This window comes from Copidosoma floridanum, unplaced genomic scaffold (assembly GCF_036245765.1).
Source record: "Copidosoma floridanum isolate Cflo_tuat_1 unplaced genomic scaffold, Cflo_Japanese_pri ptg000021l, whole genome shotgun sequence".
NCBI lineage: Eukaryota > Metazoa > Arthropoda > Insecta > Hymenoptera > Encyrtidae > Copidosoma > Copidosoma floridanum.
Window position 1 is genome coordinate 3,110,295 of NW_028321898.1, and position 18,861 is coordinate 3,129,155.

The 18,861-nt window shown below is 33.2% G+C and overlaps 1 protein-coding gene across 4 annotated transcripts in view; it reads right to left on the reverse strand.

Moving 5' to 3' along the window:
- LOC106641916 (uncharacterized) overlaps positions 1-18,861 on the reverse strand; it is a 243,349-nt gene that overhangs the window by 106,796 nt on the left and 117,692 nt on the right. For all 4 annotated transcript variants that reach the window (XM_089594662.1, XM_089594661.1, XM_014356496.2 and 1 more), the window contains one exon: positions 14,990-15,171. In XM_089594662.1, coding sequence (XP_089450788.1) covers positions 14,990-15,171 — 182 coding nt within the window. The remainder of the gene's footprint in view (positions 1-14,989; positions 15,172-18,861) is intronic.

Below are 18,861 nucleotides of genomic sequence, written 5' to 3' on the forward strand. Positions count from 1 at the left end.
AAAAAATTTTCTTGAAATAGAAAATTTGTGAATTTTGAGTATAAATCTTTAGTATCTTACTATCAAAAAGAGCATGGATAAGTTTACGAGTGCTTATATAGAAGTGCCGCCAACTACAAATGCGCCAATTGAAACGATGCTAAATGTATAAATATTGCTTGTATACCTGTTGGAGTCATATTAGATTTCTGACTTATTAACAAGCATTAGAATCATTTTCTAATAATTACTTTGATTTGTATTATCTCTGCATGTTATTACATTTAACTCCTGTTCTCTGTCTTCTTCGATCTTTTCTTGTGTGAAATGTAGGCTAGCTTATATCTTTGGATCAATGGAATACAACAATTTTTTTTGTTTTAATTTAGATTTAAGTTCTATTCAATTATTTAATCTATTATCTTTTTCAATTTTATCTATGTTTATCTTGCTATCTCATATAATTTTAACCAGAATATAAGGCGTTATTAAAGTCACTATTTTCAGTTCATTTTCTCGGCCTTATTCCTATCCTAAAAAATATTGCAAATAATATTTTCGATGTATTTTTTAGTCAGCTTTTTGATGGTGTGGTAAGTTTTTCGAAAAAATTTCATTTTCGCTAAAAAAAAACATAAAATATGTTATATCTCGAAAAAGGCATTTTTAATATTTTTTTTGATAGGCTAGATGGAAAGCTAAGGTTTTTTTAGATTAAAAACGTCTATTTGCACAATGTGCTTTCACTTAAAAATTCGAGTAAAATAATACCAAAGAGTAGACGTTCGGACATCTTAACGCGCGCCATGGGCCGGCACCGCGCCACGCTTCACTTAAGTTAACTAATATTATTAGTTTTGTAACATTTAATTATTTATTTAACAATGAAGTATGCTTATAAGTTATTACTGAATATATTATTGTATAATTAAAATAGAATCTTTGATTTTTTTTACATGATTTTCAGGTAGAATTAAAAGAACCGTCTGAACATAAAGCGTATTTTAGTTCTAAATTGATTATAATTGCCTTGCATATTTTAATTTATTTAACTTGCTGTAGATAGCGTATTTGCTAAAAACTGCATCTTAAGAACTACCACAACTGTATTAAAGCAGTAGTGTGCAGTAACTCTATTGAAAAATAAAATAAATTACACGTAATATACTTGTGATATAGAGCATGATATTATTTTGTACATATCGTCAATATTTCGTTTTCATTCTGAAAACCTCTACAGGTCACTATAAAAAAATGTATAATCAAAACAAAAATGGTTTAAATGTTACAATAAGCAATAAAGGTTACATGTGCAGCTGCTAAAATAACATGTCAAATAGACAAAAGAGCGCTACTTAATATTTACATAACTTAAGCAATAAATGAACAGCAATCAAGAAAAAAAACTATTGCATAATATCAATAAAACATGAGTGCGCATACGAAAATACAATTATAAGAGTTGATCACATAAATGCAAAAGGCTACAGACTACATGTCTTCTGGCATAGATCAACGAGACCATGTAGATCAGAAAGCAACAGTTACAAGCATGGGATATGATTACAAATGAGTGCCGAATGTGTAAGATCTATTATACATTATAAAAACATATGAAACGTGTAAAGATTTTGTAAAAACATATTAACGTTAAGGTTTTTTTTTAAATTTTGTGTCTTATGTCTAACAAAAACTTTTTATATAAATAGTTTAACTTTTTGGTATCTAATTGTCTATTAATGGTGTTCTTATGTAAAGTGATAAACAACATTTCAGCAAATTCACGCTTATACCTGTTAGCCTCCTGATCCAAAGCCACCCAAATCACACTGAGTATACGACCACATATTTCTGAATTTAACAATGTGTCAATCGACACTATCACAAATAACCTTTTTCTTAACGCATTTTACTCATTTCTTTTTTTCTATTGTCAATTAAAAATAATATCTAATATTTACTCACATAATCTTTGTAAACAGTACATTGATCTCATTAACAAATTGTCTAATACAAGGTTGCATTACACTTTCTTGTTGAGATGTAGATACTATGGCTTTGTAGCAAAACACATTGATAATAGTATGCGTTATTTAAACACTTTCACCCTTAAAAATATTTCATCAATGAGTGAAATGGAAAAAAATATTTATCACACTAAGAGAAAAATACTTAATATTGAAATCAAATATTCACATAGATATATATGTATATTTACTTACTGTGAGAGTTAAAATATGTAACAAAAAAAAAGAAAAAAGTTTTAATAAAGATTTTTCTAGGGCACTTATTACATTTACTTACAGAATGCAACAGAATTCATGCTACATAGTGCAAACAAGGTTAGATAATAAGTTCTCTTAATTTTTTAATTGTACTTCACATTCAAATAAGGTAGAAATAGGTCGTTCAAAAAAATCTTTAGCAGAGGATTACAAAGAGAGAATGATATCGTTTGATCGTTTTTTCAAAGAAAAAAATCATAACTTCGTTAAAAACCTAACAGATACCATCTTACCTGATTATAATAATTTTACTTTAAAATTGGGGATGGGATTTAATTTTATACAAAATATAGATACAAAATTTGTTCTTAATTTCATGAAATCTCTTGATTGCACAATATTGGGCAATAAGTTTGATCAATCCAAATGTTATAAAATTAGGCAATCATGTTTATCACTCTTAAAAAAGCACACTCTCAACTCTTCAAAAATTTCTTATTTCGACAAAATTATTCAGAGTAATATCAAATTGACAAAAAATTATCTTAATGATCATAAAAATTTGTTTGTAACCAGGGCAGATAAAGGAGGTGCAACTGTTGTGATCAATAAGTGTGAATATATATGTAAAGTCAATGCCATTCTCAATAATGATCTACACTATACGAATTTACACCATAATAATGGGGAGAAGGTCCTTTCACAATTGACAAATTCTATTAAAAATTTTGTAAGTAAATGGAAGGATAGAGGTGTTTTTGCGGCTTCTGAGATTCCCGAACCTAACATTACAGATTTGAATACTTGTAAGTTATCCAAAGCTTATGGTCTCATCAAGGCCCATAAAAAAGACTTTCCTGCTAGACTAATAGTTTCCACTCTTGGCTCACCCATTTATCAATTTGATAAGTGGTTTTCGTCCTTTTTCGACAAATTTTCCAATAAATCTATTTACTCCATTAAAAATTCGTTTGAAGCAAAGGATAAAATTAAAAGCTTGATAGTTCCAGAGGACTTCTCAATTGTTTCTTTTCATGTAGTGTCCTTATATACTAATCTACCTTTTTCCTTAATAAAAAAGTGTATCTCGCACAAACTTGACAATTTAACTAATATTTTGAGCATCAGAAAAATTGAATTTCTCAATGGCATAGATTTGTTAATCAATTCAAACTATTTTGTTTTTAATAACCAAATTTACAAACAGTCGTGTGGGATCCCGATGGGAGGTTGTAGTTCACCATGGATTGCTGAGGTTGTATTGGAGTCTATTGAGAAATCCGTTATCAATAGATGCAAAGATGACATTTTGTTATACATGAGATATGTTGATGATTGTTTGTTGGTTTTGAGAACTGATCGCATAAGTAGTACCCTTGATCTTTTTAACAGTTATAATACTTTTGTCCAATTTACACTTGAAACAGAGATAAATAACTCTATTCCCTTTTTAGAATTACTTTTTACTAAAATTCCCAATTCGATATGTATTATTGATTTGTATACAAAACCTTTAGCTTCTGGTAGACTACTAAACTATTTTTCACATAACCCGGTATCTCAAAAAATAGCTATAATTTTTTCTTTGATTGACAAAACCTTTAAATTGTCTGATCTAACTTTTAGATATAAAAACATTCACAATGTCCGAAAACATCTCATAATGAATGCTTACCCTGTCTCTTTCATAAACAAGTATATAAAGTCAAGAATAAGTTATCACAACCGACTTAATAAATCTCATTTCCATAATTCTCATCTTATTTTACAACCTAGTCATCTTAATATGACAGTAAAAATACCGTATACTGAGGATAAAAAAAATAGTATACTCATGGTACTTCCCTATTTTCATCCTATGGAACGTCCAATTCGTAAGATGCTAGCATGTTTCAGCATTAGAGTAATTTTTACTAATACAAATAAATTAACATATATGGTCAAGTTAGGAAAGGACCAAACCAAACTTTTGGATAAGAGTGGTATTGTCTATATGATAAGTTGTGGGTGTGGTGCCAAATATATAGGGCAAAGTAAAAGATTTTTGAAGATTAGATTAAGTGAACACGAAAGGTATATCAGAAATGAGGACACTAAGTCAGCTTTGTTTATGCACTCCTCTAAGTGTTCACAGAGTTTTGATTTTGAAGGTGTGGTGGCTTTGGATCAGGAGGCTAACAGGTATAAGCGAGAATTTGCTGAAATGTTGTTTATCACTTTACATTAAAACACCATCAATAGACAATTAGATACCAACAAGTTAAACTATTTATATAAAAAGTTTTTGTTAGACATAAGACACAAAATTTAAAAAAAAACCTTAACATTAATGTGTTTTTACAAAATCTCCAGTCAACATTTCAAAAATAAGAGCACTTTTAGAAACATACTTTTCTATATATGAAAGTAGCTGCGCCACTTACAGATTGAGAGGTATGTATTTATAGACATATATATATATACATCTTAAACAAATGTAGTGTAAAGTTGCACACATGAATAAAGCTTTGATACAATTTGCATAAGCTTATGTTTCATTTCACTCTTAGTTTGATCGATAGCTTACAATATTTTAACTGATATTGTTTTTGTTCATTCAAAACTTAAACCAGTCATTAAAACTTAAAAAGGCGTGATCTCTAAAAACAAGTCTTCAATAACATACAAGTTTCAAAAAATTTTACGAACGATTGGGAAACGTTTGTTAAACATTGTAACGTTTTTAAAACGTTTGATGTTGTTAGGGTCGTTACACAAAATTAATCAAGATATTTGCTTCTAATTTTTCTCTTAGCTAATAAGAAAAACCCGAGTACATAAATGCTGAGAAGAATTTGTCAAAAAAAGAAAATAAATGGAAAAGTATTGCACTTTATACTAATATATTTATTGACAGTTGCTTATTTAATTTACTTTCTAAACTTTGATATATAACATTGCTTTAAGATTATCCCTTCATTATCTGCGATATACTTATACCCAAATTACAATTAATACTTCAAAGAATTTGCTACATTTTTACTTACACAATTCATCTATAGGTTAACATTAGCAGAAATTAAATGTATTAGGCTTATCTATTGTTGCTTATGTTAATTTTTCCCAAACTTTTTCACAATATGACTTATATGGACTGGTCTGAGCAGCACATACACTTATTACGGCCACAAAATAGAGCACTCCTCTAGGAACGCGCAAGTCGTAGTTCATGTAAATAATAAATTGTATATAGCTTAATTTTAGTTAACTTGTACGTTTTCTTTTACCCACTTACCCAATACTTGCCACAAATTTGGTTGTGTCTAACTAGCATTAAAGACCTCCACCAAAATTTTTTGTAGCAGAGTGTGTGATTCCTCGGAATATACCTTTGGTGCATGTCGGCGCTTTCGTGAATGTCAGGACGGGAAGCTGCACTAGATGAGTAATCACATTGTGACTTTACCTGTTCTTCGCATCTTTACTCGGCTATCACACTTGTGCACTGGTAGCACAGTTTTTTAAAGTCCAGTAATGTTATTTTTTTTTTTATCATCTGCTCAGCTTTGTACTTATGCCCTTTCAGCACGATATATTGGTCATCGTAATGCCAAACACTTCACTGTAATTTTGCTTTGACATACTAGTCATGTTTTGACAACACTTGCCGCACTGTATGATTGTTTACGCTTGACGAACGCTTCTCATTAAGACAGTGCTGCTGAAAGGTACATGCATTGTATTTAGCACAAGGCATCACTTAAGCTCAGTAAAAGCATCTTACCGCAGGTCATCGACTATCTAATCATCTGCCAGAGACAGATTTTATTTAGAATTTCCCTCATTCTGGTAGTATATGTAGGTTTTATCAGTTTAAATTGTTATTAACAAAAATGCTGAGGTAATTGATCATTAATTATAGTAGGAACAATATATTTGTTACAGATAGGATGGAATCAGCAATCAATTGGAGGCAAATTAGAAAATAAATTATATATTGTTTTCTTTGTTTGATGTTCTTTATTTTGCAACGTTTCGTTGGCTGTTGTGCCAACTTTATCAGGCTACAAATACATATTACATATAATATATTTATACGTAAAATTTTTTCACACACGTGATTACAGAAATGGCACTAACAACTATAATAAATGCGTTTTTACCTTATATTTTACAAGGACATTGTATAGTCAAAATTATAAAATATGTACATATTTTTATTGTGATGATTGTGTGCTCACGCGTCAGCAAACAATGAGGTACTAACAATGGAACCGCAAATTGTGTGTACGAAAGGCCAAGGACCAGAGCGATTCAATTACCAGACATATATTACGTATATTACATGACATACATAATTTTTAAGGAAAAACGGTTAAAGCTGATTAAACTTTTGTAATAATGGAAAATATGTACGGTTAAATAAGTGTGTGTCTTTTTTCTTGTTGATGTTGTGTTTATCACGTTTCATATGTATTATTTCCAAAATAAGCTTTTTAGGTAGTTTGATTCTCCGTGTAGTATTTTTATATTGTCCCAATCAAAATTATGATTGTTGTTAAGGCGGTGCAAAAATTAGATAAAAACTAATTTATTATAGTTTTTTGTATCATTTTCGTAATCGCCTGTGTGAAAAAATTTTATACTTAAATACATTATATGTAATGTGCATTTTTAGCCTGATTAGGTTGGCACAATAGCCAACGAAATCTTGCAAAATGAAGAACACCAAACAAAGAAAAAAAAAAAAATTTATTTTCTAATTTTCCTCCAGCTAATTTCTTGATTCCATTCTGTTTGTATTAAATAGTACAAGGCGCTGATTTATTTGATTGTTCTAACATATTTAATTCGTTTCTTCTGTGATGGATTTACAACGTTGTGCCTTTTTACTTGGTCAGCCAGTAATGACAGGCGTGCCCTCTGCTCCTTAGTTTTACCAGTAGAGACTAGAAAATCAGGTAGTAATCTAGCTCTTTGTGAGATTTGGTAGCTTACTTCAAGTTCACTACCCTAGGAGACTAAAAGCAGTCTAGGTTCATCTGCCAGATGAGGAAGATTTCTCTAAAGTAGTAAGCCTGTTCTGGAACTCATCAAAGCATTGAGCTGTGGTTAGAGAGCCCTCCAAAATCGCTAGCCTATTGTGTATGTCCCACACTGAAGTCGACAAAGACTTGAGTTTATTCATACCCCACTTCAATGCCTCGATCTCGGACGTTAGTGCCTCATTGCAGTCACCAATCTTGCAATAGCATTAAACTTATACACCCGCACAAGCGAGCTACGCTCTCAGTGCATATCGCAACTTCACTTTGACATGCAGCGCTCGCTAAATATTATTTAATTGAATTTCTAATCCTTTGATACCTTCTTAATATCAATTTCAATTATTGCTAGTGCTAGTACCAATTTACAATGTTAAAGATTTTTCTTTACTTTGAAGAGTTGTATTATTTTAATTTTATGTAAGGGGTGGGCGGTATATTCAGTTCGAAGAGAACATTTAGTACATTGCAATTATCATTACTTTTTAAAGTGTTGTGCAAAATAACTAGATACCTTCAAGCTTTTCTAACCCTATTCCAGCGCAAGCCAAGATTCGAGCATCACCCAGATGCGTTAGTGCCCCTCCTCTCATTGCTCTGAGAGCGAGCTGGCCTCCGAAATTCTCCGTTATTTTCCTTCTTCTTTCTTCTCCTATGCCCTTTTGTCTTCTAGGGGAGTGGTCTTCACGGACCTGTCCCATGCGGGGAGGTTAGTTTTTAGTCGGTAGGCACACTGGGTGAATCCGACACTACCACCGGATTAGCTGAGGTGTCTATGAAAATTTTCTCCTCCCCACTCCATCAAAAAAAAAAAAAAAAAAAAAAAGATATCTTCAAATGCCAGTTGCTTATTAGAATTACTTTTAAAACTTTGATTCATTACTTTGGTTAAGGTGTAACGGGGCAAATATACCCTCCAACCTCAAGTTGTTCTCACTGACACACCGTGCAAGACGATGAAAGTCGCACCTACTTTCGTATGTTCTGGGAATTGTTTTTTTTTTGAGGCCAAAAATGGAGACGAGAAGAAGACGACAACGGACAAATATGTGATAGCAGAGACATAACAGCACCTACTTAAAAGTATGAGTGGACGCACATGCAAGTTTTGTTCTGACAGCAGTAGCTATCGTCGCATAAAAGAGATAAATAGAGAGAGAATTGAATTGAATTGAATTGAATTTTAATAAAATGGTCCAAGGACTCGTGGTCCTACATGGTCTGGCTGTCAGAGAGAGAGAGAGAGAGAGACAGAGAGTTTTTGTACAGAGAGAAAATAAAGTTTCATGGGCGTCACCATTTACTTGTCTTTGCTAATTTTTTCGTTGGGTATACGAGTCGTGGGAAAGAGAAGTGCGATCAGCAAAACAGAGTAACAGATAGAGAGAGCATTATAAGCTGCTGTGTCCGCATCGACGGCAACCATCATTTGAGAGAAGTACAGGTCAATGCTTATTCCGGTAGAATGAATAACTGCATGTATAACGCATATAGGACCGTGAGAAATAGTTACCTTGTGAATATCGCTCGCTTAACTGCAATTAAAAAAATGATTCATCTCCTGTCAGTACTTGCCGTAGTATGACTGTTACTAAATTTATTTTTACCGTACAATTTAACTTTATTATTAAACGAGTTTTTGACCTTGTTTAATCCCGCATGAACGTATGTAAAAATGTAAACCATCTTTAGATACAACTAATTTGTACACAAAATGTTAAGCAAGCGATGTCTTCTGCTCCTAAAATAATATAATTTTTATTATTCTTTAGAAGTTTGAGCCATCATAAACTTGTTTTTTCTTCTACTTGTTCACGGCCTTTCCTTATAAGCTTACTACCTTACTACCTTATATCATTAAAAATTTGTTCTAGATACTTTAACTTATAACATTATTCTTTTTTTTCAATGACTACGTTTAGTAGAAAGCAGCCTTAATTAAAATAATGTTTCAAATTTAAGTATAAATTCTGATTAAGAGTGTACAAGTTATTACTTTTCAGGTAAAGTCTTTTTGATCTTCCGTTATTTTTTTATTTGTTAAATTTTTTTGGTCCCTCCTCAGCCCTCTCACAATTTTTAACTGACACCTCAGCTTCCCTATACCCCGTACCCTTCACTCACACCTCAAGACTGTGAGTAACTTCTCTAAGCTCCCTCAGCACCGCATTAACAACCCTTTGTATAAAGTGAGATTCTATTTTTTTTCAAGTTATTCCTATTGTAACGTTGTACCCGGCCAGCTTAGCATACACACACAACTACCCAGAGTACAACGCTACGGGTACAGCTGTGCGGCTTTGGCCTCTTTGATGCAACTGTCGTACCCCGACGTCACAACCCAAAGTGCCCCGCAGAGCAGTAAATACTTTCTGATACACTGATCAAATAACCACCACTTGCTCAAATTCATCGAGCTACTCAATTACCTCCAAAAAGCCACTAACAAGGCCCCCAGGAAGCTACTACTATTCCCCTACGAAGCCAATACTTGCGACCTGGAGCCACTACCCACTATGCTCGAGGAGGGTCCGAAGTGCACCTTGCGATTCAAGTTTTCTCTCACTTAGTGTAGAGTAGCCACTACGTTTTTTCTTCCTCCACAGCCACTTACCCGAAGCGAAGGACCCGTAATGCCTTCCTCTCTGTATCACGCTCCTTGCGCACACTACAACCGCTGCTTATATGAACGGACAGTATTCACCCTGGTTCTTGTGATCTTCCAGTCTCTTGGGTCCCCTGTTGCTTGGTGTCGGATCCGGCGCCGATCTTCTTCTAACCTGTACAGCCACCGGATCGCACCCAGCCAGCCAAGACCCTGAAGCTTTCTTCCCGGTCACAAGACCCTTGGGAGAAAAACCCAGACAACTCGTGAGCCACACAAGACCTTGCAGAGTTTTTCACTTCGATCGCGTTCAGCTAACGAAATACTAAACTACTCAAAGAGACTCAAACCTGCTACTGCTGAGCCCAGCTACTTCTACCTGCTCGATGCTTTGGAATAAAATCCCTACCAGCAACCCTTGATCGATCGTCTACCGTCGATCCATGATTGTTGGTTGGCTAAATATGCACTAGCACCCTTTTTTATTTTTTTAATCGTCCCTTAAATCTTATTGGCATAAGATTTTGACCGGCAAATTGTACCAGCACCTCCACTGGTCTGGTCCTCATGTTTCAGACCGTTTCACTCTCTCAAGAGTGAAAGCGCCGTCACGAACCATCTACTCACCACCAACCAACAAGCTACGCCTCCCATGCCCGAGTCACATCAGCGCCGCTCACCAAGCGAATGCGCACGGCTCATGGCCTAAGAGGCATTGCCCGATCACGCCGAGCACACACACAGACACGTAGCTTTAAAGCTTAGGGATTCGTGTACTCGACGCTGCGACTTCGTCGCACTATTAAGTTAAATTTTCATTGTAGCCTCCCTCAGCCCCCTTCTTCTGTTTCTCAGCCACATTTTATTATTTCTCATTTCAATGTAATAATTATCTTATCTGTATGAATTGTTAACTTATTTCTACACCACCATTGAGGTAGTGTCATGGCACGATGGTTATTTTTTCTTAAAATTTATTCTTAATTATGATTAGGGCTGTTTAATCACATTTGTAGTCATAGAAAAAAGTAACAAAGTTAATGTATCATTATTGTACGAAAATAATTTGTCATCATATTTTTGAGGTGACCTCACTAGTTGGTACAATGTTATTATCACTTATTAATCAGTTTTTTGGGAATAGGTATCGTTAAACATGTTTGTAACTACAGTTTAGACCATGGTCATTTCTAGAAATGAATTCTTAATGTATCTGATCTTTTTACTTGCCTTTTATAAGCTTTCTAGAGCTAAAAAGTAAAAAAAAAAAAAAAAAAACTGATTTTTAGGTTACTGCCGCTTTCATCTGACCACCATATTGGTCCACTAGATTGGATTATTCACGATTGGCACACGGCATTTGAAGTAGGGATTTTTAGCTAAATTTTAGCCCTCATACGACTCAAAATGCCTTACCTATTTTTGTAGTACCTACTTGTTGGGCTTCACCCCTATCCACACTTTGCATACCAACTTTCGACTGCTATTAAAACATTAAACACAACGATAAGCTGTTAAATAATGATTTAATTTATCAAATAACGTTGTATTCAAATAAGTATACCTTTATTAAATCACAAAATTTTCATATTTTCATGAAGAATAACAAAATAACCTCAACTTTGCCATTTAAAATTTGTAAACTAAGCAAAATTTCTATTGCATACCGTTTCAAATAAGAAGAAAATTTTATTTTCAATAACAAATCATGAATCAGTTCTATATATGTCTAACAAACTGAACCTGTTAAACACAACGAAATAAAAGTTGGGGGGCTAAGATGTTCTGTAAGAGGGTTAAATTATATTTTAATATATTTAAACAAATGCTGCTTTATCATTTATACTATACACAAATAAAATTTACTACAGTTTATTTGTTAATGTATCATCACTCATTTTTATATTGCATTAAACAGCTTTAATGTTTTAAATTAAGAATGTATTTATAAAGTTTAATTTGTACTTTGTTCAACTTTTTTTGAAGTTTTACAGTAGTTTTAATTTCGATGCTTTAAAATTGATCCAGCAGTGAGTTTTATTGTAAAGAGAGCTGGTGACACAATTTACAAGCTGTAGCTGGGTTTTACTTGCACAAAAAAACTGACGAAAGTAAAAGCAATTACTGTATGATTATTATCACAGGCTAAAAGTAAGTTTACATTAGCAGAACCAAACCTCAGTTTTTAATAGATGGTAATATCTAGCTCTGAAATTTAGAAGTGCTAGAAGCTGGTAGTGTTTTTAACGTACTAAAAATACTCTTCGCAGAAATAAATTGTACTGAAGCTTCAGCATAATTTTAGTACTGTTAATATATTAAAAATTCTTGCAATTTTTCTGTCTGCATAAGTCTCCTGTTCAATACATATACACCCTCTTTGCATTCTGTGCACCAACTCTCCTGTAACTGAAGCTTGTCCTTGTATTAAAAAAGGCGCTTGATAATTATTCTAATAAACTGAAAATTATATTAAATTAATTATTATTAAAAAATATTTCAACAACATTTATCGATTAAAAGCGTTTTTCCGATTACTTATTCTTTTTAGGTACGTTTTTTCAATGACTTTTTGTTAATTTGAGGGTAACAAATGGAGAGTTTTTTTGAGTGGGGGCACAGAAAACGTGAAGAAAGCGAAGGAGGGAGGGAAAAAATGAATTTATTTTTGTTTTCTTGAAGGGGACACAAACAATTTAACGGACTTGAGAAATAGCAAGGTGGGTGATGAGGCTATCCAAAATTTAATTGGGTTAGTTTTACAGAGAAATAAGACAAAGTTTGCCTCATTTTGAGGGGAACTAGTGACAGCCCTTCCTTAATAACTTTAATACAGAAAGATATAAATGGATAGGCTTTTGATTTCAAGACTTTTTTTTTTATTTTTCTTGTACTTGTAACATTCTGAAATTCAGCAATATTTTGGAAAAAATTTTTAGTTTACACTCTTTTTTGAGGTTTTAAGTACGGCTATAACCACGAATTTATTACTTCTACTTGTCATTATTGCTGTAAACGGTAAGACAAGCTCCAGAGGTTATCTACAAGCATGTGTGACTTCGAATGATGAACCCTACACTACCCTGGTTCGGTTTTACTCGTCAGTGATTTTTTTTCAATACAATTCCTAATATAATTTTATTCATGGTTTTTTTTTTTTTAATACACATCAACGGATGTTCAGAATTTCTTATAAAGTTCTTAAATGTATGAATTATATTCATATTTTTAAAAATTATTTTAGTATTATGAAATAAAGAAATGGACTTGGTTACAAGTAGTATAAAATTAACAAGTTATTTTGTTAAATTAGATTAAAAAATAAATATGTTTTGACGTATCCAAAAAAAAGTATACTTGCATACATTTTTTTCTTATATAGTTTATATAGTTTACAGCCGTTCCTGAGAACTATGCCCAATAAGCTGAGAACTGCTGCATGAATAGGCTATCATCATTGGCATATTAAAAAGCTGTCTCAGGTTGAATGTGATGAATTACTTACACATCAATAAGGACCTTGTTTTATATGCTCCCGAGCTATAAGAACCACAACCTAAACCACCGTGCTATCGTAACCGCTCTAAGCTCATACATACTGTGAGTAGCCTCTTTTAAATTCTCATATGTTTAAAAGAATTTTTAAAGGGTACAATGGGTTTTTCTCACAGTCATGTGCTGAAATTTTTTTTTTGTTATTTATGCTCCCTTAATCTCTAAATATTGAATTATAAGATTGAAGCAAATTAGTTAAATACCATATGTTCATACTTATACAGTTAAAGTATAGCCAGAAAGACTAGTCGCAGACGTCACTTGCTTTTGCTATGCGCTTAACTATCTAGAGCTGACCAACATTTCCACTCGTCTCCTCGTACGTGCACTTTTCGTATTTTTCCTCTCAAGCATCTTCAAAGTGTGCGGTTATACGCACATTTTCACGGAAATGCTTTTCTTTTTCCATATGCGCACACCCCTACGATACTACTTAAATAAAATAAAAAAATCTGCACCTAGTTCGGCCGCTTGGCTGGGACGGGGTGCTCGAACTAGTAGAAAAAAGTGGGCACACTTCGTAGCTTTGTAGTCAGCAGAAGAAAATTATGTAGTGAAAAATAATTTCAACAAAAATACCTGTATTAATAACAATGTTTTGAATACTGTAAAGAAGTTAATAAGTTTGAACGTATTAAGACATTAACTCTTCATATCCTTGTTAATATTTATAAGAACTCAAAATTTTTATAACAGAACTGCGTCTTAGCAATGGCAATAAAAAAAAGTATGTACACTTGTGTTAATGATACCTTACCTTCGTTAACATAAGCTAAGGGTAATCACTAGCTGTAATCAGGAAAGTTTGTTTTTTAATAATTCAAATAACGTAAATAATGACAGAGCTTGATCTCAGATTTTGTTTAGGTCAGGTAACAACACTAACTTTGCAAGTACCAACATGTACTAGAAACAGACGTAGTTTTCATTAAATTAACTGAAATTCCCTTTTACTAAATGTCTTATATATTTTGACTTAATAACTTTGTAATAAAATCACTTTAAAACTTATGGATACTATTAGGAATTAAAATATTATGTGAAAAAATTTGTTGAACTTTTTTTTAGATTCATTTACAAACCCGTTTTGAGTCAGTTAAGGTGAAATCATGCCTATATGTATTCACGTAATAATTTCTAAAACTCTTTTGTTTTAATATTATACGTCTCACTATGACATTTTAATTGAAATCTTTTGTGGTCAATAATGAATTAAGATCTGTTAGATTTCGCACTTTTAATTTTGAAATTTTTTTCTCTTTGTTTTTTGTTTTTTTTAAACTTTAACAATGATTGAAGTAAATTATTTTGTGTTTTTCAAGCATTCAAACATTTATACTGCTTTAGTTTTTAGTGAGACACAGCGATAACATTTGATTAAATATTTATTTTCGTGAAAAAAAGAAAAAATGTTTTATCTAACTATGAAGCGCGTAAGTCAGTAAAAACATAGAAATGAAAACTTTTATTTATTTTTTTTTTCTCTTAGCCACTTATAGTTTTTAACACGTTTTCCGTGTATTTTAGGAGAAGATTAACTAAGCAACGATCAGCTTACTGCTTAACTTTAGATAAATTTTATCATACAACTACAAACTTACCGTTTTAAGTCCGCATGATAAATTTCGTCATCTGAAGAATTTGTTTCATCATCTTTGTCGCTAAGAGTCGAATCTATTTTTTCGTAACGCAACAGTCTATCAAGTAAGAAACTTTTATCTCGTTTTGCTTTCAATAAATGACGTTGAGTGGACCGCAATGCTTCTTGAAAACACTCATTTTCCTAAGAAGACAAATAGTTAAAGCAAAACATACAGCTTGTAAAAAAGTGTATACAAGATTATATAAGATGCCTGCTCAATAATTTATTTTTCATAAAACAAATAAAAAATTTTACTGCCTAATAATGTAAGTCTTGTATTATTAAAAAATTGGGAATTCTTAAAACGTTACTTCAAAATTGATCAGTTATATTTTATATAGTGTGTTACAGAAAAATACATCTTCTGTAAAAATAAACTTGTATATTTCAATATCTCCTTCTTTGTCTTTGAGCTTGTGTAAAAGAGAGATTAAATTTGAAGAAAATTTAAATATATTATGGGTAATAAAACAGTTTTAATTTACCTACTTTGTTACCTAGCTTGAGATTTGTTGCACGCTGCCTTCAATGATTCGAGCGAGTCCTTAAATCTCATAGGTGATGGGATTGAATTCCAAAGACCTTTGGCACATTGAGAAAAAGCTTAAGGGTGTACATTTATTGTAGCATGCAGCATACTCTAATCAGACAGAGAAAGACACTTATTTCGACATAATCATATTCAAAATCCTACTCAGAAAGATATCATACAAATACCTAAGTTTCTGTATAGTAAGCGTTTCATTAATGGTTATAGTTAGAAAGTAGTCACGCCTGACACTAAGACGTATTATTCTTATCTTTTCGTAGAACTATTTCAGCGATGCATTACGTCTAAGATTAAGTATAAATTTCACAACTGTGTTAGTAAGTCTATCTAGTTTGGCAGACAGGCACCCCGATAAACTTCTTCACACTAAGCATGAGTAATTTGAATATGGAACAATGACCTAGACGCGAATATTGTTTTGTAGAACTCGTCAAGAGCCCAACCTGGAATAGCAGCCGATACAGTTCATATGTACTCATTACAATATGGCTGCCACATGTGCGTTCCAACTTCAATCATTTGCAAGTCAAACGCCGAGTATTCTGACGTTTTAAACAAATGGTATTGTGTGACTATCAGATAAGGCGAGGAAGACCCAACGCGATTTCGCACATAAAGCTCTAGCAACTACCGAACAAGACTGCGTATGGCTTTCCAAAATAATATGGCATTCTACATAATATGTACAGTATATTTTAGTTGCATGTCATTGTATGTCTTTCACTGTACAGTGAGAAATTCAGCTTTATTATTAGCACTATTTTAATCATAATTCAAGAAGTGATGTATTCGTAACGAATTTGTTTGTGATACTTTACTTAAAATTTTTTATTTTTGTACTTTATATTGTAATTTTCAGAGGAACTAAAATTTTTTGAAGTGAATTTTTTAATAACTCGAACTAAGCTATTGTTTTTGCTATTCGTTTCAGGTGCAGAACTCAGCCTTGCATACCCTTATTCTTGTTTTCCATTTTTAAGAGTAGAACAGCTTTAACCTACATTTTTCTGAGTCTTTACACTTATTACCACCAGACATTAAGCAGAACTTTTATTTGTTATTATCTTTGTAATAGATTTTTATTTAATTCTTTCTGCAGGTGAGGCGAGCTTGGTTTATGCTACTATAACCACCCAGTACCCTCTCGTTATCTGGGCTATGCGTCAGCGCTAATGTCATCCTTTCGTCACCTCATACATGCCACCTTTTTTTCGTGCAGGTGATGCCGATCAGTCTTAAACAAGCCCACCTTTTTATTGTCAAGGCAATGTTGCCACCGTGCATCATTCACTCTTCTGGCTACGTGACAAAGCAAAATCAGTCCTATCCTCTTTCTTGCTCCACAGTAAATGATCCTGATTATTTTTGTTAAATCATTTCTCAAATGAATTTCCACATGGATTTCCATTACGATGCTTTCACTGAGGGTATTTAAGGACAATTTTCGGGACTAACTTTAGAACTTACTTTGAGATTCATTATAAGACCAATGTTTACTTAATCTTTAAAATAGGTTTTCGACTAGTATTTAGAAATTTTTAAGACTAATTTTGAACCAATTTTAAAGTTGCTTTGAAAACTTTTATTGTATTTTTACATATTTAAAATCAGTTTTATTACATATGTGATTTTTTGTTAACCTTTTTTCTAAACTAAATTTAAGACAATCTTTGATACCTGCTTAGAGACAAGCTAATACATTACCTTTGATACCTATTCTAATATGAGGTTTTAAGCTCATAGCTCTTCCATGCTTTTTTATCCCTTGTGACGGGGATTTTCCAGCCGACAAACAGCCACCCTGATCTCCTGTCACAAAGGTTTCCGTACGTCCTTACATAGTCTTTACACACTGGACTCCTCTCCTCCAGGAGGTTTGCCACAGGTGTCCAACTCAGGAACACCAAACACTTCTAAAAGAAATTAAAAAGAGGAAAAGGGGGTCGCTTATTAGAAATTTCATAGCACGCCCACACTTTTCATTTTTCCAGTACACACTTTCGACTATTACACACTTTCTCTCTCTCTCTTCTCTATGAATGTATTAATACACTGCTATCGAGATAGAGTGTCTTCGTGCGAACACCTGTCGGTTGTCACCGCCAAATTCTTGGCTCGGCTATCGGTAGCCGGTACCTAGTTTACACGCACACACACACGCAACCTCAAACATACCTCCTACTCGATTTAATTACCTTATCTCTATGTAAGCCCTCACATACTTACTCTCGCTTGCTTTGATTTCCGTATCCTTACGTACACCTGCTTACATACTCTCGCGTTTGCTCGGATCGTCTCCCAACAGTCTATTCCGTAATATACTGCCAGTGCACTTTCCACAACACATCTATCTTGTTGCTATCCTCGCTATCACCTGGTGTTACCTGAAGCTTGTCCTGGTCATCGAAGTAGCTCGGCTGCACGAATAACTTAGGGCAGGTCAATCTACTGCTGCTCTCTTCTCTTCTAGCTATATTTCTTCTTATTCTTCCTACTATATTTTCCGTACGCTAATCTCTCTTCGATCACTTATCTTTCTCTCTCTCTCTCTCTCTCTCTCTCTCTGCCATCACCTCCTATTTTTAATTGACCTGGCTAATACTCTTCCCACCTCTTACCTGTCACTTTTCTTACATCCTTGTAACTCCCTCTCTCTCTCCCTCTTTACTATCTACTCTCAATGTTGCTCCGTCCAATACTGACAATGCTATGCTGTCAGCTTGCATAGGTGCGCGCGCCCTTCCCTTTGCATCTGAAAACCTCCAACGTTCCTCAAAACCAGTAAATAGTTAAAGGTTCTAAGAACTAAGTCCTTGACGCAACGACCTAACTTTTGATTTGTTCCCGACACGTCATGAGCTTATCCATCTCCCTTCTGCCTTTTACACATACACTCACTCAACCATACCTCACACATATTTAACTTCTCTTATTGCATTTGGTCCTTCTCTCTTCACTTGGCTCGTATTCTGCGGCACCGAGAACACGCATTAAATAATGTTTCAAAGATATATACGTAAATGAAGTTCATGTATGATTCATTTAATGTTTGTATTTGCCACGTAATTTAGTTCGTGATAGAATAGTTTTTTGAACGCACGCTTAGATGTCGTGAGTGTCAGTTCTGCCATTAATATAATTTCCAAGAACACGTTGTGACTTTAGTTCTTTCGTTTTTAACAATATTAATTAATATAAAAGTAGGAGTAAATGAATAGCTCTAAATGTTGTTTCTTTTACAGGTTTGTAACATTTCTAATAATTGCACTCATGGAACTACA